Source organism: Tyto alba, unplaced genomic scaffold, assembly GCF_018691265.1.
Source record: "Tyto alba isolate M040663 unplaced genomic scaffold, T.alba_DEE_v4.0 Super-Scaffold_20000014, whole genome shotgun sequence".
Classification (NCBI taxonomy): Eukaryota; Metazoa; Chordata; class Aves; order Strigiformes; family Tytonidae; genus Tyto; species Tyto alba.
In genome coordinates, this window is record NW_024881287.1 from 1 (window position 1) to 22151 (window position 22151).

General features: G+C 50.6%; 3 protein-coding genes across 3 annotated transcripts in view; 1 reads left to right on the forward strand and 2 right to left on the reverse strand.

The window, feature by feature from the left end:
• Positions 1 to 1303: 1303 nt before the first annotated feature.
• The window catches only part of LOC104357411 (ubiquitin-associated protein 2), an 83235-nt gene continuing 62387 nt past the window's right edge, over positions 1304 to 22151 (forward strand). The window contains exons 1-5 of the mRNA XM_042793965.1: positions 1304 to 1519; positions 4018 to 4084; positions 5423 to 5618; positions 6845 to 6936; positions 7821 to 7868. Of these exons, the coding sequence (XP_042649899.1) occupies positions 5519 to 5618; positions 6845 to 6936; positions 7821 to 7868 (240 nt within the window). The 5' untranslated portion in view covers positions 1304 to 1519; positions 4018 to 4084; positions 5423 to 5518. The remainder of the gene's footprint in view (positions 1520 to 4017; positions 4085 to 5422; positions 5619 to 6844; positions 6937 to 7820; positions 7869 to 22151) is intronic.
• LOC122153558 (interferon-like) lies at positions 10037 to 11396 on the reverse strand. Its single transcript, XM_042793966.1, has one exon. The coding sequence runs from the start codon at positions 11394 to 11396 to the stop codon at positions 10656 to 10658; it is 741 nt and encodes a 246-aa protein (XP_042649900.1). The 3' UTR covers positions 10037 to 10655.
• Positions 17513 to 18434, reverse strand: LOC122153562 (interferon-like). Its single transcript, XM_042793970.1, has one exon. The coding sequence runs from the start codon at positions 18432 to 18434 to the stop codon at positions 17694 to 17696; it is 741 nt and encodes a 246-aa protein (XP_042649904.1). The 3' UTR covers positions 17513 to 17693.

Sequence of the window (22151 nt, forward strand, 5' to 3'; positions counted from 1 at the left end):
TTGTCTCCTGGCTTTCTTTGTCTTACACATCATGTTCAGGCATCTTGTAAGGGGTCTTAATGAAGATGTTGATTCTGTCCCTTGTGTTGAGGATCTCTACTTCTACTTCAAGAAGGGAGCCCTGCTCTAAATGTATTTAGAGCTGTAAATGTTATTTACTTATTTTTATATGAATCTTCCCAGGAGGTATCAGGTGATATAGTTGCCTCCTTCATAACTATGTTTCTGTTTATCACTTGAATTAACTTCTCTGTTGTCAGTTACCCTCATACTTATTGCCAAGGCCAAGACCTCTTGATTGCTGTTCACACAGCACCCAATCCAGCAAATGGACTTGGGTCTTTTAGTGGGGAAACCAAACCAATTATGTGAACAAACTGTGATGCGTAACTTCCAAGTGTGTATCTGACTTTTGTTTGGTGACCATTCTAAAACTCTTCACATGCATTGCACAAGTTAGTGATGATCCACTGGACAGTGGTCTCTGGTGTGGTATGGAAGCAAGGCCCCACAGAAGGGAGGGCTCAGCTCTCTTTCTGAGTATTATTGGTGGGTGAGTGCCTCTAATTCTTTGTTATCTTTGCAGGACAAGAGAAGACTATAGAAACATCTGGGAATTATGTTGAGCAGTAGAGTTTTAGTGTCTTACTGCACTATAGTGACCCTTTGGAAAGGCACATCTCTGATGAAAAATTTTGCTCTGTGTAGCCTATATTAAATAAATACTTTGTTTTTCTAGTTCAAATTAAATAAGTCAGTATTTGACAACCTTTTAACCATTGAAAATGCTAAATGCTATGCTCAAACATGGCCTCCTGTTGTAGCTTCTTTTATTCTACTGCGTTATGCCTTTGACTGGATACTCCAAACTGATAAAGTATATGTGCCCTTGTACTCAGTGATCTCAGTCTTCATTATCAAAAGTGCTGTGTAGGTAAAGGAGCTATAGGTAAAAGTAGATTTGTGCAGTGCCTTGAAAAGTGCAGATGTCTTCTGTTTGCAGAACCAAATGCAAGCAATTTTAAAATGAGGATTCATTTATGAGCAAAAGCTAGTAATCTGGAGTGAGAGGTGAAGTGCAGAAGACTGTAGTTCACTACGTGTAGCAGTGAAAATTATAAGTCTGTTGTAGGTGAAGAGCTTAAAGGTAAAAAATGATAGCTCTGTTACAGTTTGAATTTTCCTTAATAGCCAGATTGTTTGATTGTGTTACTGGTTCTTAATGGTCAGATTTGTGTAAACCAGGGGGAGAATACTACTGTGTTCCTGAATCCAGGCTGGGATATCAGGTGTGCTGGAATTTGCCTTTGAATGCCTCTTTTTAACTTGTTGCAGCTACTCCATCAGTTCCAGCACCTAAGACAGAGCCTTCTCCCTCACTGCCTTCTGCTGGTTCTCTGCCTAGCGTGGCATCCACCACTGCTTCGCTTCTCCCTTCAGCATCACAGCACGCAGCAACATTGCCCAGCTTGCCTCAGTCCAGTGATTTGGCCAGCAGCTCACTTTCCCAGTTAAGCAGGTACAGTAGGAGTTGTACTGAAAGCGGTTCAGTTTTGGGGAGAGGGCAAACAGGAGGGTGATTGTGTATGGGGCTGTCAGACACCAGGGTCCCCTTTTCTGACATTAACTAGAATTAGGAGAAAGATTCAGAAGAGACTAGGATGTTTCTGACAGCGAAGTATGAGCTATGGGCTGCCTCTTAATGATAGAGCAGCTGCTGCCCTCAAGTTTTCATGGTATATGAACAACTTTGTGTTTCAGTGGGCTTATAATTGAGTCATGTCAGCTGAATTCATTCCCCCAATTTGTTTTTTGTACTATGTCCACAGTGCCTGCTGTTTGTTTAGTGTCATATGTTTCAAATCATTGCTTAACAGTTTTACTTCCTGGCTAATTTTGAAATATTATAGTTTCACTTACATTTGAATTTCTTAAAATTAAAACCCAGAAATAATTCCACAGGGGAAGTGTGTGGTTTTTATATGTTTCCTTAAGACACTTTGAAATACCAGATCAGTGTTCCTGGAAATACATTCAGCACAGCTTAGCTCACTTACACTGTCTGATTTTCTCAGTGTTGCTTAACTTGAGCTTCATCCTCAGGCAGGTGACATCCTGAAGGAATACTGGCTGAGTTATACTTTTTATAATTACCTTGGTATTATATTTGTTAATGTAAGAAACTAATCTGATGGGTTACCATTTTTTTTTTCCTTGCTTCACAGCTAGGACATGGTTGCTTCTCTAGTAATACATTAGTGTTTTATGTTGAATAAAATGGCAAATATGCCAAATAACAAGAGTTATTCCATTCACGTTAGAAACATCATCTCCCCACATTTGTTTGCAGAAAAATCTGTGTACATTGGTGGAAATTTTAGTTGGAGGTTTGATGCTGTTGGGCAGGTACCAAATGCTGTGAAAAGATGATTTGTGACTTCCAAGCATGTCTGACTTGATTGTGCTAGCAGCTTTTGTTGGTCAGATGGTGAATTAAGGCTTATTAGAAGATCTGGGAGAGTGAGCGAAGGAGTGGTTTAAAACTGTATGTTGGGCTGAACTATTTTTCCTTGCTGCCTGAAGTGGTGTCATTGTGATTCCTGCAGATGTGGAACAGTTTTAAAGAACTGAAGTAAAAATAATCTATGAAACTGCTGAGATTTATTCTGGTCCCACACCTCAAAGTGCTGCCAGAAGTATTTGCCCTTAGGGCTTATAATTTAGCCTGCAGCTTTGTTACGAAAACTGCTGTATTTTCTTGTGCCTAGTTCCATAGAGAACACTAAAATATTTGTTATGGTCAGAATCTCTCTTGCATCCAGTTTCACATGAGGGGAGGGACTTTTTGAGAACCAAACCATACATGTTTTTATGGCTTTATTTTGTTTGCCTTTGTTCAGTGTTCATTATGTTTATTGCACACCGTATGGTAAGTTATGTTCTTGACCTCAAATGTAAGGTATAACTTTTGTCAGTGTAAATGTTTGAGAACCAGTTTCAGTCACCTTTCAGGGAGACTTTTAAATGTCTTTGGGTTATAGATGACTGTTGGTGCCACTGTTTCCCGCCAAAAGTTTACAGGCCTGGTCAGCTATGAAAAAAAGGTGGTGCCAAAGGAGAGTTGCTTTCTAAAATGACATTACCTGCAGATGTTTTTCATCAGGGGGTTCTTTATTTTCGTATTTTACGGTGTGTGTATAAAACTGAACTGATAGTTCTGATTCATCCGATTCATCTTTTCAAAGAGGGAATGGGTTTTGGAGGATTGTAGTGGTATGAAACAGCCTTGATTAAAGCACCAGATTCTGTAGAAGTATGGCTAATTTTGAGGCTTTCACGGATGTTCTTCTTTTGTCCTTTTTTTTGAGCTCTGTCTTTTGAGGGTGTATTGGGGCTTTTGGCAGAGTTATGGGGCAAGTACCCTGCAGTTCTAATTGGTTGAACTAATGTCATGTAGATAAAAATGCGAGAAATACCATAGTGAGTCAAACCAAAGCACTGCCTCACCTAATAAATTAATACTGGTGCCCTGTGGCAGGCAGAAGCAGTTGCTAAGAGAAAGAATGAGAAACAAGCCATGTGTTATGTGAACCTTCTTCTGGTTTTGAACTTATGTCTCTTGGAGTCAATGCTACATAATTCCTGAAGCAACTATTGGTTTTCTGAAAATAAATTGATAAATACAAATGAATGGTGTTTTAGATGTTTTTTGTTAGTAATAGCTGTCTTTGTACTTCAATTTTTTCCATTAAAAGTTAGCAGGATATTACTTAGTGGAAAAAAGGCCCCTAGGGGTGTTTGTATATGTCTGTGTGTATGTTTATACACACACAACCCTACAGACAATTTTTTCTTTAATATCCTACTGTGTGTATATGTGTAATTTTTATTATTTATTATCCTACTGTCTGCTCTGTGATTGTATATTTATATACGTGCATATAAACATACATCTAGATATTAAAAATAGTTATAGGAAAAAAACAGTTTTATTAATTCTTTGTGATTTCTTTCTAGCTCCCTTTCCAATCATCAGAGCAGCCTCTCTCCTGCCTCAGTGTTGTCTTCAAGCACTTCACATGCAGTAAGTCCTATTTGCGTTTCAACAGATGTTTGATTTACAGTCATTTTATCTGATGATTAAGACCCTCTCCTAAAGGTCGTTGTGTCCTGGTACACTAAGAACTGAAACAAGAGCCTTATCGTGAGGAAGAAGGACTGCCAGCCCTCTAGTGGTAAAAATAGTCTTTACCACTTGTGATTTGTACTAGATCAGGAATAGCTATTGCAGAGGCTTGCCAGTCACACAAATGCAGAGGAAGTTTTTGTGTCAGCAAGGGGGGATTGAATTAAGAAATATTTAATTGTAACAAATGTACTACAAATAATAAAAAAATATTTAGAAGCGGCTGTCTTAAAGTGCTCCAAACTGTGGACTGTTAGCAGTCTCCACTGGAGATGTTAGCTGGCGAAATGCAGGTGATGGAATGACACAGGTCATGACAAATGCCTCATGACTGATTTTAGAGTTTACAATGTGGCATTGTTGTCATCTGTGTATTTAATGCGTTTGAGATAACGCGAATGGTAGTGAACATGGTGCTCTAGATGAGGTTGCACAAATGAAAGTCAGAGACACATTGCCTTGTTCTGTGATGGGGTACTTCTGTACAATCCCAGCTGGAGTGTGTAGATAAGTTACTACTTTTCTTTTTGCCTGTATTTTGGTTTGTAATGCTCCATCCCTACTGAATATGTAACTTAGACATTCACACTTGTCCAGAATCCTTCTTTTCTGTTGTCAGAGTTGTTTTGGCTTTTGTGTGTTGATGACACTATTTTACAAGTGTGATCAGCTTACAGTTAAAGGCATTGTATTATGCTGGATTCAAACCAGGAACCGCTTTATCCTTATGTGTTCCTGTAACACATCTGGTCTGCGTATCAGTTTACTACATTGACTCTGTTGTGGGGCATATTGACTCTGCTGTGTTTTAATCTCTTAAATTCCACTAGTGTCTTGAGGAAATCACTGCAGCAGTGTCCTGGTTTTTGAAAACAAGTACTGTCTTTTGGAAAAATACAGGAGTTTATTTAACGTAATGAGTACTAGCTTAAAGGAGTATACAAGCAAAGGGCAAGAAATAATGCAATGGAGTGGCATTTGAGTTTCTGTGGTATCACTTTATGATGATATAGCTGTTTAAATTTAACTGTCATGTAATCATTTTCTCTGAAAACTTAAAGATCACAAGCATGCTACTTATTTGCTTGCTTGGTGTATAGATAATGCATATTTTTTGCATGTGCTCCTGTTACTTAAAAGATTGTTGAGGGTTTTTTGATATTTTTTTTTCCCCTCAGCATCTTCCACTGTGTTTTATTTGCTTTGTGATCTTCATTGTTTTTGTCTCCTTTCTAGCACACTAGTGTTGAGAACACAACTTCGCTTCAGCCCTCAACAACCTTTTCAACTGCTTCAACCTCAGCCACTAGCACCACCTCTTCGGTTGTCAGCATGGCAAGCAGTATGAACACTACAAACAGCCTTGGCCTGAGCGTTGCCAGTGTGTCTATACCAGCTGCTACCACACGGGCAGCTCCCTTAGTGTCTTCAGGTTCGCAATATTAACAGATAATGTGGATAGACAGAGGACTTCAGTCAGCGGGGCTGTCAGTTGAGCATCTCACCAGCCACAACTATGCTTGACTGGCATTTTCAGCATGCTTTATTTGCTGTCTTATAAAATAAAGTTGCTGGTTTTGTATATTTGAAATATTTGTTAGGGTGTTATGTGGCATTTATATAGCACACTACGTCCCCAAAGAGCTTTATAAATAGACACCAGGGAAGTTTTGGACTAGGAGATTCACCCAGTTTGCATTCCAGGTTGTGATTGGCTCTTGGCTGTGAGTTCACATTAGCTCTAATGTCAGTCTTTTCTGTGACTTCAATTCATTTGACAGTATCAAAATATACTGCAGTGTCCTCATTATTATATGCCACATCCCTACTGCCACATCTAGAGAAAGGAAAAAAGGTGTCTGATGTCTGGGTCATTCCATAGCAAATAGCACTTCAGAAAAAGGGTCCACAGAGAGAGAAGGTGGGGAGGCTTCTCACACTGCAGTGGGAGCAATGTGAAATTCTCTGTTGCTTCTCTAATCAACCTGAACTGCAAAAAGGAAATCCTGTGGAGGGTACTGAATGATTTAAATATTAAGATCAAACTCTTATAGAAGGATTTCTCATTTCTTATTCCCGTACCTTGTAAATGAAGTGTCTGATGACTGGCCAAAGCACATTTTTTCCACTTTTGTGCTTCCTAGCACTGCTTCATGGAGGCAACTGAAACTTTTAATCTTCTCTTTGCTATTCTCAGCTGCAATAAGTCACTCACAAAAAGTATGCTGGCAACATTTAGTGCTTTCAAGTCTACTGCTGGCGATAATGGGGAATGTGTTGACAGAGCAGAAAATGAAAGGAGAGCATTTGCTCCCTTAGATGGAAAACAATGCCTGAATTTTGCCTTCAGGGGAGGACTGAGGAAAGAAGTTTCTGTAATTCTTGTAATCCTCTTGGTCAAAGTAAATGACAAAATCAGACTGATCTCCGATGGGACTGTTCTCAGCCTTAAATAGTCTGTGATTCCCCTTTCTTGACACATGGTTAAACCCTTAGTCTATTTTGAGCATTTTCATCAGCCAGCACAAAATTCTTCAGCATAGTTCTGCTCTTCACAAGATATTTGCAGCCACCAGGGCTTGTGAGCTGTCTTGTCTCAATGCTGAAGCCCTTTCTTTTCTAAAGGCTTGTTAAAGTGTCTGTATTTTGACTTTACAGGCAAAGCTCCCCCAAACCTGCCCCAAGGTGTACCGCCCTTGTTGCATAACCAGTATATTGTGGGACCTGGAGGACTTCTGCCTGCCTACCCAGTAAGCAATTTAATTGTTTCTGTACTTGATTGCTTAACCCTTGGTGCAAGTGGGCCCTCCAGACCTGCTGCTGTCTATGCCAAGGCATCTCGGTTGGCACATGTTGCAACCAGAATTTTTGTTCCAAATGCTGCTGAATATATTAAATATATTCAGTGGGGGTTTAGTGTTGATAGTATACTGCAGAACTGTTGGTACAGACCTAATGTGGCTGCTGTTGAAGCTAAATAAGCTTGTTACTATGGTTTTCAGTGGTATCAGGTTTAGGCCCTTGGAGAAAAACTAGTCTCACTCAGGTTTGTTACTGGAGTAGATTTATTATAGTAATGGTTGAAATGTGATATGTGTTTGTCTGTCACACTTTGAAAGACTACACATGGCTTTTTGATGTCTGAGCAGGATCAACATATTTTTGGTTATCTGGTTTTTGAATCAGAAACTTTAATCATATTTCTGTATCACACTAAATGTGAGGGGATATGGTATGTTGCTTTGTGCTCCTAGTCATCAGACTTTCAATACTGTTATTCTCAGAAGTAATGATTGCAGCAAAAGTGGTGGCTGCTCTTACTCCCAAATCTGAATGCCCTATAGATTTTTCACAAGTTGATGAATGTTGCACCTATGAAAAGAGTATTGAAGATGGGACAGTCTCTCCTCAGAGGACTGCTGTCACCAAGAAACATCATCAGTGACAAGCTATTTTAAGCTTAGACCTGCCAGCCTTAAAATGCTACAGTGCACCACGATGGCACAATGCAACATGTATCTGTATACCTTGAAAATACAGTGGGCCTAGGTCAAACTATGTTTAAAGCCTGAAATTGGTCAGCGTCAGAGAAAAGTATTATAATGATGTTGTATTTTAATCTGTCTTTAAGCAGATTTATGGTTATGATGATCTCCAGATGCTTCAATCTAGGCTACCGATGGTAAGTAAATGATTTTGTTTATTTAATTTTAAACAAGTTCATTTAATAGTGATTAAAAGCTTATCCTTATGTTCTGTATTCTGTCTTTTTAAACATCCATAAACAGTTTCTCTAGGTGGTGTAAATTGATGTAGAGGAACTGTTACATTGTGCATTTGCCCATCTGCAAATTCTGTAAATACAAGCAAGTGTACTCTGTGCTTTTGAGTGGACAAGTTTTTACGTGTAGTAGCAACAGTATGACATCTTGTCAAATCTAGGTGAAATCTGAGCATGAATGCTTTCTTTTACCAAGAGGGAGGGTTGAACAGCAAGTTCACACACAGGCAGCCAGTAGGTGCATCTGAAAGGTTTTGGAGGTGGTCATAGCTAGAGATGTTTGCATGTGCATCATGGCAACAAATGCAGGTGAGCTGCAGGAGGGAGAGTTCATTAAATTTTCTTCCTTACCTGGATCTGGAATGTAAATGGTGTGTGGTAGACACTGAGCTTTCCGACAGATTCACAAAGAGCCTCAGCTAAGATTGCAGAAGGGTAAAGAATTTTGTTTTCAGAAATCTGGGATAAGGACTTATGAGAGAAAGTTTGGTAGTATGCAACTGAGAAAAGTCATAGAATGAAGTGATGCACTGTATCGGTAGAGACAGAGCAGTGAGCAGTTATCTGGAAAAGAAGTATCACTGGATGAATGCCATAATTAAAGGAGGAAGTCAATATCAGGTTTTCCGTGTGGAGTCGTGGGACAGCCAGAGTCAGATACTCAAAGGTGAGTACAGGGATGTCCCAGACAAAACCCTGACCAGCTGCACATCCTGGATTAAAAAAAAAAAAAAGTTGAGTGTATTAATGACAACTTTAACTACCTGATAAAGGCCTGATCCTTGCAATAACTGCCAACTGAAATGAGTGAGATAATTTCCAGATCAGCAAAATGACAAAATATTTGCAGTTCTGGGACCAGAAGAGATGTGGTGTAGTGGGTAGACCCTGGCTGGATGCCAGGTGCCTGCCAGGTTGTTCTGCACTCCACCTCCTCAGCTGGACAAGGGAAAGAAAAAAATAGTGACAGGCTTGTAGGTCAAGAAAAAGACAGGGGGAGATCATTCCCCAATTACAGTCATGTAAAAAAAAAAAAGATTTGACCTGAGGAAACTAATACAATTTATTACCAACCAAATAGGAGTAGGATAATGAGAAATAAAAATAAATTTTAAAAGCACTTGACAGCCCCTGCCCTTGAGTCTTCCTGGATTCAGTTTCACTCCTCATTTTCGTACCTCCTCCTCCCCAGCAGAGCAGGGGGACAGGGGATGGGGGTTGTGGTCAGTTCATCACATATTGTCTCTGCCACTCCTTCCTCCTCAGCGGGAGGACTCATCTCCCTCTTCCCCTGCTCCAGCACAGGGTCCCTCCCACAGCAGACAGTCCTCCATGAACTTCTCCAATGTGGGTCCTTTCCACAGTCTGCAGCTCTTCATGAACTGCTCCAGCCTGGGTCCCTCCCACATGGTGCAGCCCTTCAGGAGCACACTGCTCCAGCCTGGGCCCCCCATGGGGTCACAGCTCCTGCCAGCAAACCCACTCCAGCATGGGCTTCTCTCTCTGTGGGGCCACCGGTCCTGCCAGGAGCCTGTTCCAGCGTGGGCTTCCCAGGGGGTCACAGCTTCCTTTGGGCATCCCCCTGCTCCAGCATGGGGTCCTCCATGGGATGCAGGTGGAGATCTGCTCCACCATGGGCCTCCGTGGGCTGCAGGGCACGGCCTGCCTCACCACGGGCTTCATGGTGCTGGCCAAGGGCTTCATGTAGCGAGGCAGGTCCCCAGGGCCACTGGTGTGTGAGCACAGGCAGGAGCATCCTGGGCCAGTTGTGGTGGCTGTAGGCGAGCAAGGAGCAGTCTTGGGCATGTGCTGTGTTTTCAGAGGCTTTCTGGTGTTTCTTGGGTGGGGTGGGTAGCCCTGGACTGGTGTTGCCTGTCCAAATCTCTGCATGCCTTGGTGCGTCCGCTCCTTGCCCCTTTGAGTTGCATGCACCTTGTTTACGCCACCCTGCGTGGTCCCAGGCGGTGCTGCGGCATTGCTGAGTGCTGGTTTGTGAGGAGGTGGTGGTTTGGAGGTGGCTTTGATGTCTTGTCAGTGGGAGGGGGTTGGGAAGGGGGAGAGTGGGTGGTGGGAGAGAAGTGCGCGGGGCAGGCATCGTGTCCTCTGGGCACGTGTGCTCTGGAGGTCTGGCATCAGCAGGAGATGCCCGTGGGCTTGAAGGACCATTGTGGGTGCCCAGAGGGACCCGCTGTCCGGAGCCTTCGACTGGGACGTGGGGCACTGGTGGAACGGGCTGCAGGAGGGAGGCTCACCCCTGCCTGCCTGCAGAGACAGAGCCTGGGTTTGCCTGTCAGGTACACGCGTGATGAACACCTCTTTTCTTTTTCCTTCGTTTTTGCTTTTGCGAAAAGTCTTTATTTCCAACGAGTGAATGAATAAATAAAGATGCAAATTTTTAAATTAATGGCTGGCTAAATAAATAAATAAATTAACGCACAAGCAAACAAATAGATAGAGTTTTGTGATCAGTGGTCATTGGCGTAAGAGTCCCGCAGTGTCCATGGGGGCCTTCCCCTCCAGCGGGGGAGGTCACAGGCTGGACGGGCTAGCTCACACGGTGGGTAAGAAATACCAGCCCTCTCCCCAGAGCCTCGCAGCTGTCGGTAAGCATGCAGCAGCGCAGTTTCCTCGTCCTCCCTTTGCAGCGAGGCTGTGGCCCTGATGCAGGGGTGCGGGCCCTTGCCGCGGTCATGCCCGTTTCCCCGTCGGTGCGGGCTGCTGGCTGGCAGAGGTGTGAGCAGTGCTGAGCAATCCCAGCCCGGGCTGCTGCCGCCTCTGCTCGATACGCGGCTGCCAGCGCTGGGTGGGGCTGGACCTCTGGTGCAGGTGGGCTGGGTGGGGGGCAGGAGCGTCTTGGCTCGTCATTTGCCGGATCAGTGTGCCCACCTGTAGGAACCAGGCGCGAGCCTGGAGGCGGACGCGGTCCCAGGCGCAGGCGCTGTGGTTGTGGGTGCGGAGGAAGTGTTGGATGTCGCTGAAGTGTTTGCTGATGGTGAGCGGCAGGTTGCGGGGCCCTTGCCTTTGGAAGTCCATCCTGTTGGCTGTCACGCATTGCTCCAGGCGGTGGATGTGGTGCTGGAGGTTGTTGAGGAGGCGGTGGCGTGCGTCGTGGTCCCAGTGTTGGGGGGTGCTGGGGCTGCTGAGGGTGTGGAAGAGGTGCTGGAGGATGCGTAGGGCGGTGTGGGCGGCTTGCTGTGGGCGGTGGGTGTGGAGGAGGGTGTCGGGGAAGGCGGGCGGGTGCGGGTGGTGGCAGGGCTGTGGCGGGCTGGGAGCCACGGCCTGGAGGAGCTGGAGGCTGTCCCAGGGGAAGGTGGCGTGGCGGGGCCGCAGGTGGTGGCAGGCGAGGGCGGTGGCGAGAGGCGGCAGGAGGAGCAGGAGCGCCGGGGCGGCGGGGCGCAGGCGGGGCTGTGGGGCTGCGGGCGCAGGCATGGTGGGGCTGTGGGTGCCGCGTGGGGGGTGCTGGGCAGGAGGCGGGTGCGGCGTGGTGGCGGTGCGGGTGGGCGCTGTGCTTGGGGTGCTGCCGGCCGGGCGGCTTTATGTGGTGCCGCGGGCGGCTTTGCCTTCCGGGCTTTGTGGTGGCAGCGAGTTTCCGGCTGTGGTTTTCGGTTTTGGCTGTTGGCTGCGGTGCTCTTGGGGAAGTGCGTTGTTGGAGCGGGAGATGCGAAAGCGGCGGGACAGAGCCCTCGGCGGGAGGTGTGTGAGGGTTTCCCTGTGGGCGGCAGGCAGGGCGAGCTGTGGTGGCTGGCTGGTGCAGCTGAAGTTTCCCTTCCTGCCCGCGTGTGTTTCGGGGCTGCACTGCCCTGGCGTTGGCTGGGGTGTGTTTTCCTTTGGCTTGTGGCTGGCCTGGGTTGTCGTCGTAGCTGGTCTTTCCTTTTGGCGTTGGGCAGGGTGGCGAAGTGATGTCAGTGGGGCGAGCGTGGGGAGCCCCCGGTGCAGCAGCGAGGGCCTGGGGGTGGCTGTGGGGGTGGGCACGTGAGTCCTGGGTGTGCTGGTGGCTGGATCTGCCCCGGCTCCTGTGTTGGAAGCGGATGGGAGCGGGGAGGACAGGCGGGAGGGAGGGAATGAGGAGGAAGGAAGCGGAAGAAGTTTGGCTGCTGGTGGTGCTGGAGGGGCGCGGGGTCCCCAGCTGCGGTGCCGTGCGCGTGGCCCCGGAGCCGGGGCCTCCTTGAGTTTTGTCTGCCTCCTTGCCTGCTGAGTGGGGTGGAGAAGCAAGGAAGGATGGGTTGGCCGTGAGACGGGGGGGGTAGTAGAGCCCCCTAGGCAGGAGGAGGAGGAACGGGAGGTTGCCATGTCTGAGCGTCGTAGTTTGAGCCTCATCGGCAGCCTAACACTCCTCCGCCACTCTCTGCCCTTCATTCTGGCAATGAGAAGGGACAGATGAGCCAGGCTTGGGGTTGGAGATAGGACCGGGAGGGGCTAGATCACCCACTGTGGTCACGAGGAAAAGGCAGACGCGTTAGGGGAAGGGAAAAAACCCATCCATTTATTAGAGACACTAATAACCCTTAACAGAGTAGGGCAGTGAGAAGCACTGCCAGATCTTGAGAACGCCTTCCCCCCAAGCCTCCCTTCTTCCTGGGCTCAGCTCTGCTCCCCATATGTCTCCGTCGTCCCCCAACAGCAGAGGGGCAGGTAATGGGGGGTGCAGTCAGCGCTGCCACTTTGTCCGTCTTCAGTGGGTGGAGCTTCGGGAACTCGTTCCCCCTGCTCCGTCGTGGTCCCCCTCTCACAGGAGACAGTCCTCCACAAACATGCTTTGACGTGAGTCCCTCCGAGAGGCCGCAACATTTCCCTACATGGCTCCGGCGTTGGTCACCAACTTTCTCCAACTGGAGTCCCTCCCACGGGCTACGGCCCTTCCCGAGCTGTTCCGGCGTGGGACACTCCCGCACGCTGGAGTCCTCCCAGCGCTGAACTACAACAGCGGGTCTCCCTTTTCCCACAAGACCCCAGGCTCCTTCAGGCACAGCACCTTGATCACCCAGGCGACAAACACAGGCCATCCATCAGTGCCTGCTCCACCGTAGATCTTCCTGGGTGGGAGGGGGGGCCGCCCTGCCGTCGGACCACGGGATGCAGGGGGGTCTCTGCTCCGGCACACCTGCCCCCTCCTTTCTTGCTGCGTTCCTCCGCTGACCTTGGTGTTCACGCAGCTGCCGCAACTCCTCCTCGCGAGTCCGACTCCCCCTTCACCACATCCCTTCTTCAATACGTTACCGCAGAGGCGCAGCTGACTGGCTCAGTTTTGGTGCAGAGGTGGAGCTGCCTTGGAGGCGGGGGAGCTTCGAGAAGCTTCTCCCAGGGGCCTCCCCTATAGCCCCCTCCCCTATAGCCCCCTCCCCTGTTACCAGAAATCCCCAGGACTCGGTCAAACCCAAGACACTGATGTTTTCGGGTGCCTTCCAGCAGCGCTGGCGGGAGTGAGGCGTCGCCGAGGTTCCTGCGGGCTTTGGGAGCCGGGGAAGGGCGTGTGGTGGTGGGAGGGCGGTGTCGGGCTGGGAGCCGTGCTCTCGTCGGGCCCCGTTGTGTTGGTGGGTGTGTTAGCGGTCCCAATGGCGAATAGACCTTATCTACACAAAGCAGATAAGCCGGCACTTCTTTATCCCAGCGCTGGGAGCACGGGGGATAGCTCCACCAAAGGCGTGTTCACTGGCAGGTACAGAGCGCAACGTCTTGCTGCTCTTTTTCAGCAGAGTCATGGTTCCATAAGATGAACAAACCTCGTAAAGTTTCGTTTGCCCTCAGTCATGATAACGATTGGTTGTCAGTTACCTCACCTTACCTGTGTTCCTATTGTACAGAAATCACTGGTCGTCTGTACGGATTGATTTGGATAGAATGAGGGGAGGGTAATGATGAGCATATTCATGGTGTTTCCTGGAAATCATTATCTTTATGTGGTGCCGCGGGCGGCTTTGCCTTCCGGGCTTTGTGGTGGCAGCGAGTTTCCGGCTGTGGTTTTCGGTTTTGGCTGTTGGCTGCGGTGGTCTTGGGGAAGTGCGTTGGTGGGGTGCCCCTGTGTGGCGAGTGTGTTGGCGATGTTTTGCTGTGGCTGTTCTGGGGGGGTTTTAGTTTGGGGGTTCATCGTTTGCACTGCTTCTTTAGGGGATGCGGAATCTCTGGCACACGACGGGTGGCACAGTTATGTTGTTGCTGTGTGGTTTTGGTGTGGTTTTTCCTTTCTCTGCTTGGCTAGCGGTTAGGACTGTTTCGCTGAATTTCCCTTTCTGACGAAGTCTCTTTTCCTTATCTAATTCTCCAGCCTTGGGTTTGTGTTTTTTACGTTGGGTATGTTTTTCGCTTTGCTTTTTATGAATAAATCCTTTCTGTTTAGATTTTTGGACATTTGTTAAATGATGTATTCTTTGGAATCTCCAAAGCTTTCTAAGTGCAGCTGGCCATTCAGGAGGTGTCTGTGGTTGTCAGTACTTGAACTTTGAATTTTTCCTCATGAGGATGCTACAATCTCTTTGCTACCTTTTCTTCGGTTTGATCCTCATTGTGATGGGGGTTAAGAAGTCTTTTCTAAGCTGATGCTTATTTAACAATGAAGGAGGTGCAGCCAAAACTTCTTTTCAGATCTGAATGTATTTGGCATTTTTGCCAGTTGAGCAGTTTGTTGTGACTACACTCTCATTGTGCCACGGAGAAGAAAATACCCTCTCGAATCAGTTCTCTTTTTCAAATGTCCAGTGTTTGCCTGGTAAAATGCTTATGTCTTCCGTTACGCTCCCATACTACTGGAACTTTTCAGTTCCTCTCTTTTTTTTTCTTTTTTAGTCTTCGCTCTTTGTACAACAGTTCTTTCCATTTCTAAAGCTCTTTTCCCAAGACGAGTTTTGCTCTGGACGTCCCAAGTGCTAGCTGGTACTGAGGGTCCGTGGTGTCAGGAGGTTGCTGAGAGCCTTGTCCAGTGATGCCTTTGAATATACCTTCAGGAATGGACATCTCGCCACCTCCCCGCTGCCTCTTGTGGTGTTGTATCTGTCGCCTTCCTGGTAGAGTCAGTAATAGTGTGTTTAGTCTTCCTGGTGTGAATTGCCTGTGTTGCGGCTTGTGTCGTTCCCTGTCCTCCTCCGGTTTTCTGCCTGAGGTGGGTTTGCCTCTTCATCCACCTCAGAGAAGACAGAGAGCAAATGAGGCTCCCCTGCCTGGTGTCACAGGGTATTTCTGTTTGGAAGGAACGTGAGGAGGTGTCGTGGTTTAGGCCTGATTGGCAGCCAACCACAACGCAGCAGCTCTGTCTCCCTTCCCCTCCGGCAATGAGAAGGGACAGAGAGCCAGACTTGGGGTTCAAGATAGGACTGGGACGGGGGAATATCCCTTTTTTATGATCATGAGCAAAAGGCAGACTCGTTAGGGGAAGAAAAAAAACCCATACATTTATTACAGACAGTAACAACACATAACAGAGTAGGACAGTGAGAAGCATTGCCACATCTTGGGAACACCTTCCCCCCACCCCTCCCTTCTTCCCGGGCTCAGCTCTGCTCCCGATATCTCTACCTCCTCCCCCAGTGGCGCAGGGGCAGGGAATGGGGGGTGCAGTCAGTGCTGCCATTGCCTTCATCTTCGGTGAGGGGAGTGTCCGGAACTTGTTCCCCCTGCTCCATCATGGTCCCCCTCTCACAGGAGACAGTCCTCCACAAACTTTCTCCGACTTGAATTCCTCCCATGGGCTGCAGCGTTCCCCACACTGCTCCGTCATGGGTCACTAACTTCCTCCGACTGGATTCCCTCCCACGGCTGCAGCCCTTCCCGAGCTGCTCAGGTGTGGGACTCCCCCGCATGCTGCAATCCTCCCAGCACTGAATTACAGCAGCGGGGCTGCCTTTTCCCATGAGACCCCGGCCTTCTTCGGGCACAGCACCTTCATCTTCCGAGCAGAAGCCACAGGCCATAAATCAGTGTCTGCTCCACCGTAGATCTTCATGGGTGGTGGGGGGGGCCGCCCTGCCGTCTCCCCACAGGATACAGGAGGGTCTCTGCTCCGGCACACCTCCCCCCTCCTTTCTTCCTCCGTTCCTCCACTGACCTTGGTGTTCATGCAGCTGCAGCAACTCCTCCTCACAAGTCCGACTGCCCGTCACAACGTCCCTTCTTAAATACGTTATCGCAGAGGCGCAGCTGATGGGCTCAATTTCCCAAACAGAAGTGGAGCTGACGTGGAGCTGGGGGAGCTTCGAGAAGCTTCTCACAGGGGGCCGCCCCGATAGCCCCCTCCCCTGCCACCAAAAAACTCCAGCACTCACTGAACCCTGGACAGGAGGACTGTAGTGGAAGGTGGAAGTTGTGTTTGGAGGGTTCCTGTTATGGACCTGCCTGTGTTGGGTCCCCCTTGTTTCCTCGCTCTCCAGGGCACGCGTAGTGCCCGTTTGTGTTTGCACGGAGCAGTGTCCTTGCAGTGAGGTGGTGGTGGAGGGGCTGTGGCTGAGCAAGGAGAACAAGCTCTTTGTCCCATGCAGGAGCAGGTCGGATCTGCTGAACTTTTATGTTGTCCTGCTCAGACTTAGCTGGGGAGCACAGAGGACCCGGGGCGGGTATTTTTGGGGTGGTGGTTGGAGGGGAAAGCAGTAGCTGATGCTGGTGGTGTGAGGGCAGTTTCCTGTAAGGAGAGGGCTGTGCTGGTCTGGTCTGTGCTGGTTGGTTGGGAGCGTGTTGGATGGTGGTGTTTTGGGGATGTATCTTTGCATTTGCTAAGGATGTGTTGGGGTGAAAAAGGGCTAAGTGAATGAGCTCTGTGTAGCGAGGCAGGTCCCCATGGCCACTGGTGTGTGAGCACAGGCAGGAGCATCCTGGGCCAGTTGTGGTGGCTGTAGGCGAGCAAGGAGCAGTCTTGGGCATGTGCTGTGTTTTCAGAGGCTTTCTGGTGTTTCTTGGGTGGGGTGGGTAGCCCTGGACTGGTGTTGCCTGTCCAAATCTCTGCATGCCTTGGTGCGTCCGCTCCTTGCCCCTTTGAGTTGCATGCACCTTGTTTACGCCACCCTGCGTGGTCCCAGGCGGTGCTGCGGCATTGCTGAGTGCTGGTTTGTGAGGAGGTGGTGGTTTGGAGGTGGCTTTGATGTCTTGTCAGTGGGAGGGGGTTGGGAAGGGGGAGAGTGGGTGGTGGGAGAGAAGTGCGCGGGGCAGGCATCGTGTCCTCTGGGCACGTGTGCTCTGGAGGTCTGGCATCAGCAGGAGATGCCCGTGGGCTTGAAGGACCATTGTGGGTGCCCAGAGGGACCCGCTGTCCGGAGCCTTCGACTGGGACGTGGGGCACTGGTGGAACGGGCTGCAGGAGGGAGGCTCACCCCTGCCTGCCTGCAGAGACAGAGCCTGGGTTTGCCTGTCAGGTACACGCGTGATGAACACCTCTTTTCTTTTTCCTTTGTTTTTGCTTTTGCGAAAAGTCTTTATTTGCAACGAGTGAATGAATAAATAAAGATGCAAATTTATAAATTAATGGCTGGCTAAATAAATAAATAAATTAACGCACAAACAAGCAACTAAAAAGAGTTTTGTGATCAGTGGTCATTGGCGTAAGAGTCCCGCAGTGTCCATGGGGGCCTTCCCCTCCAGCGGGGGAGGTCACAGGCTGGACGGGCTAGATCACACGGTGGGTAAGAAATACCAGCCCTCTCCCCAGAGCCTCGCAGCTGTCGGTAAGCATGCAGCAGCGCAGTTTCCTCGTCCTCCCTTTGCAGCGAGGCTGTGGCCCTGATGCAGGGGTGCGGGCCCTTGCCGCGGTCATGCCCGTTTCCCCGTCGGTGCGGGCTGCTGGCTGGCAGAGGTGTGAGCAGTGCTGAGCAATCCCAGCCCGGGCTGCTGCCGCCTCTGCTCGATACGCGGCTGCCAGCGCTGGGTGGGGCTGGACCTCTGGTGCAGGTGGGCTGGGTGGGGGGCAGGAGCGTCTTGGCTCGTCATTTGCCGGATCAGTGTGCCCACCTGTAGGAACCAGGCGCGAGCCTGGAGGCGGACGCGGTCCCAGGCGCAGGCGCTGTGGTTGTGGGTGCGGAGGAAGTGTTGGATGTCGCTGAAGTGTTTGCTGATGGTGAGCGGCAGGTTGCGGGGCCCTTGCCTTTGGAAGTCCATCCTGTTGGCTGTCACGCATTGCTCCAGGAGGTGGATGTGGTGCTGGAGGTTGTTGAGGAGGCGGTGGCGTGCGTCGTGGTCCCAGTGTTGGGGGGTGCTGGGGCTGCTGAGGGTGTGGAAGAGGTGCTGGAGGATGCGTAGGGCGGTGTGGGCGGCTTGCTGTGGGCGGTGGGTGTGGAGGAGGGTGTCGGGGAAGGCGGGCGGGTGCGGGTGGTGGCAGGGCTGTGGCGGGCTGGGAGCCACGGCCTGGAGGAGCTGGAGGCTGTCCCAGGGGAAGGTGGCGTGGCGGGGCCGCAGGTGGTGGCAGGCGAGGGCGGTGGCGAGAGGCGGCAGGAGGAGCAGGAGCGCCGGGGCGGCGGGGCGCAGGCGGGGCTGTGGGGCTGCGGGCGCAGGCATGGTGGGGCTGTGGGTGCCGCGTGGGGGGTGCTGGGCAGGAGGCGGGTGCGGCGTGGTGGCGGTGCGGGTGGGCGCTGTGCTTGGGGTGCTGCCGGCCGGGCGGCTTTATGTGGTGCCGCGGGCGGCTTTGCCTTCCGGGCTTTGTGGTGGCAGCGAGTTTCCGGCTGTGGTTTTCGGTTTTGGCTGTTGGCTGCGGTGCTCTTGGGGAAGTGCGTTGTTGGAGCGGGAGATGCGAAAGCGGCGGGACAGAGCCCTCGGCGGGAGGTGTGTGAGGGTTTCCCTGTGGGCGGCAGGCAGGGCGAGCTGTGGTGGCTGGCTGGTGCAGCTGAAGTTTCCCTTCCTGCCCGCGTGTGTTTCGGGGCTGCGCTGCCCTGGCGTTGGCTGGGGTGTGTTTTCCTTTGGCTTGTGGCTGGCCTGGGTTGTCGTCGTAGCTGGTCTTTCCTTTTGGCGTTGGGCAGGGTGGCGAAGTGATGTCAGTGGGGCGAGCGTGGGGAGCCCCCGGTGCAGCAGCGAGGGCCTGGGGGTGGCTGTGGGGGTGGGCACGTGAGTCCTGGGTGTGCTGGTGGCTGGAGCTGCCCCGGCTCCTGTGTTGGAAGCGGATGGGAGCGGGGAGGACAGGCGGGAGGGAGGGAATGGGGAGGAAGAGGGAGGGAGCGGAAGAAGTTTGGCTGCTGGTGGGGCGCGGGGTCCCCAGCTGCGGTGCCGTGCGCGTGGCCCTGGAGCCGGGGCCTCCTTGTGTTTTGTCTGGCTCCTTGCCTGCTGAGGTGGGTGGAGAAGCAAGGAAGGAGGGGTTGGCCGTGAGACGGGGGGGTAGTAGAGCCCCCTAGGCAGGAGAAGGAGGAACGGGAGGTTGCCATGTCTGAGCGTCGTGGTTGGAGCCTCATCGGCAGCCTAACACTCCTCAGCCACTCTCTGCCCTTCATTCTGGCAATGAGAAGGGACAGATGAGCCAGGCTTGGGGTTGGAGATAGGACGGGGAGGGGCTAGATCACCCACTGTGGTCACGAGCAAAAGACAGACTCGTTAGGGGAAGGGAAAAAACCCATCCATTTATTAGAGACACTAACAACCGTTAACAGAGTAGGGCAGTGAGAAGCACTGCCACACCTTGAGAACGCCTTCCCCCCAAGCCTCCCTTCTTCCTGGGCTCAGCTCTGCTCCCGATATGTCTCCGTCGTCCCCCAACAGCAGAGGGGCAGGGAATGTGGGGTGCAGTGCACGCTGCCACTTTGTCCGTCTTCGGTGGGAGGAGCTTCGGGAACTCATTCCCCCTGCTCCGTCGTGGTCCCACTCTGACAGGAGACAGTCCTCCACAAACATTCTTTGACGTAAGTCCCTCCCAGAAGCCGCAACATTTCCCTACATGGCTCCGGCGTTGGTCACCAACTTTCTCCAACTGGAGTCCCTCCCACGGGCTACGGCCCTTCCCGAGCTGTTCCGGCGTGGGACACTCCCGCACGCTGGAGTCCTCCCAGCGCTGAACTACAACAGCGGGTCTCCCTTTTCCCACAAGACCCCAGGCTCCTTCAGGCACAGCACCTTGATCACCCAGGCGACAAACACAGGCCATCCATCAGTGCCTGCTCCACCGTAGATCTTCCTGGGTGGGAGGGGGGGCCGCCCTGCCGTCGGACCACGGGATGCAGGGGGGTCTCTGCTCCGGCCACCTCCCCCCTCCTTTCTTGCTGCGTTCCTCCGCTGACCTTGGTGTTCACGCAGCTGCCGCAACTCCTCCTCGCGAGTCCGACTCCCCCTTCACCACATCCCTTCTTCAATACGTTACCGCAGAGGCGCAGCTGACTGGCTCAGTTTTGGTGCAGAGGTGGAGCTGCCTTGGAGGCGGGGGAGCTTCGAGAAGCTTCTCCCAGGGGCCTCCCCTATAGCCCCCTGCCCTATATCCCCCCCCCCGTTACCAGAAACCCCCAGGACTCGCTCAAACCCAAGACACCGATGTTTTCGGGTGCCTTCCAGCAGTGCTGGCGGGAGTGAGGCGTTGCCGAGGTTCCTGCGGGCTTTGGGAGCCGGGGAAGGGCGTGTGGTGGTGGGAGGGCGGTGTCGGGCTGGGAGCCGTGCTCTCGTCGGGCCCCGTTGTGTTGGTGGGTGTGTTAGCGGTCCCAATGGCGAATAGACCTTATCTACACAAAGCAGATAAGCCGGCACTTCTTTATCCCAGCGCTGGGGAACACGGGGGATAGCTCCACCAAAGGCGTGTTCACCAACAGGTACAAAGCGCAACATATTGCTGCTCTTTTTCAGCAGAGTCATGGTTCCATAAGATGAACAAACCTCGTAACGTTTCGTTTGCCCTCAGTCATGATAACGATTGGCTCTCAGTTACCTCACCTTACCTGTGTTCCTGTTCTACAGAAATCATTGGTCATCTTTACAGATTGATTTGGATAGAATGAGGGGAGGGTAATGATGAGCATATTCATGGTGTTTCCTGGAAATCATTATCTTTATGTGGTGCCGCGGGCGGCTTTGCCTTCCGGGCTTTGTGGTGGCAGCGAGTTTCCGGCTGTGGTTTTCGGTTTTGGCTGTTGGCTGCGGTGGTCTTGGGGAAGTGCGTTGGTGGGGTGCCCCTGTGTGGCGAGTGTGTTGGCGATGTTTTGCTGTGGCTGTTCTGGGGGGATTTTAGTTTGGGGGTTCATCGTTTGCACTGCTTCTTTAGGGGATGCGGAATCTCTGGCACACGACGGGTGGCACAGTTACGTTGTTGCTGTGTGGTTTTGGTGTGGTTTTTCCTTTCTCTGCTTGGCTAGCAGTTAGGACTGTTTCGCTGAATTTCCCTTTCTGACGAAGGCTCTTTTCCTTATCTAATTCTCCAGCCTTGGGTTTGTGATTTTTACGTTGGGTACGTTTTTCGCTTTGCTTTTTATGACTAAATCCTTTCTGTTTAGATTTTTGGACATTTGTTAAATGATGTATTCTTTGGAATCTCCGAAGCTTTCTAAGTGCAGGTGGCCCTTGAGGAGGTGTCTGTGGTTGTCAGTACTTGAACGTTGAATTTTTCCTCATGAGGATGCTACAATCTCTTTGCTACCTTTTCTTCGGTTTGATCCTCATTGTGATGGGGGTTAAGAAGTCTTTTCTAAGCTGATGCTTATTTAACAATGAAGGAGGTGCAGCCAAAACTTCTTTTCAGATCTGAATGTATTTGGCATTTTTGCCAGTTGAGCAGTTTGTTGTGACTACACTCTCATTGTGCCACGGAGAAGAAAATACCCTCTCGAATCAGTTCTCTTTTTCAAATGTCCAGTGTTTGCCTGGTAAAATGCTTATGTCTTCCGTTACGCTCCCATACTACTGGAACTTTTCAGTTCCTCTCTTTTTTTTTCTTTTTTAGTCTTCGCTCTTTGTACAACAGTTCTTTCCATTTCTAAAGTTCTTTTCCCAAGACGAGTTTTGCTCTGGACGTCCCAAGTGCTAGCTGGTACTGAGGGTCCGTGGTGTCAGGAGGTTGCTGAGAGCCTTGTCCAGTGATGCCTTTGGATATACCTTCAGGAACGGACATCTCGCCACCTCCCCGCTGCCTCTTGTGGTGTTGTATCTGTCGCCTTCCTGGTAGAGTCAGTCATAGTGTGTTTAGTCTTCCTGGTGTGAATTGCCTGTGTTGCGGCTTGTGTCGTTCCCTGTCCTCCTCCGGTTTTCTGCCTGAGGTGGGTTTGCCTCTTCAGCCACCTCAGAGAAGACAGAGAGCAAATGAGGCTCCCCTGC

Excerpts from the sequence above, each read along its gene's own strand:
- LOC122153558 (XM_042793966.1), bottom strand. The coding sequence starts at position 11,396 with ATGCCTGCGCCCGCAGCCCCACAGCCCCGCCTGCGCCCCGCCGCCCCG.
- LOC122153562 (XM_042793970.1), bottom strand. The coding sequence starts at position 18,434 with ATGCCTGCGCCCGCAGCCCCACAGCCCCGCCTGCGCCCCGCCGCCCCG.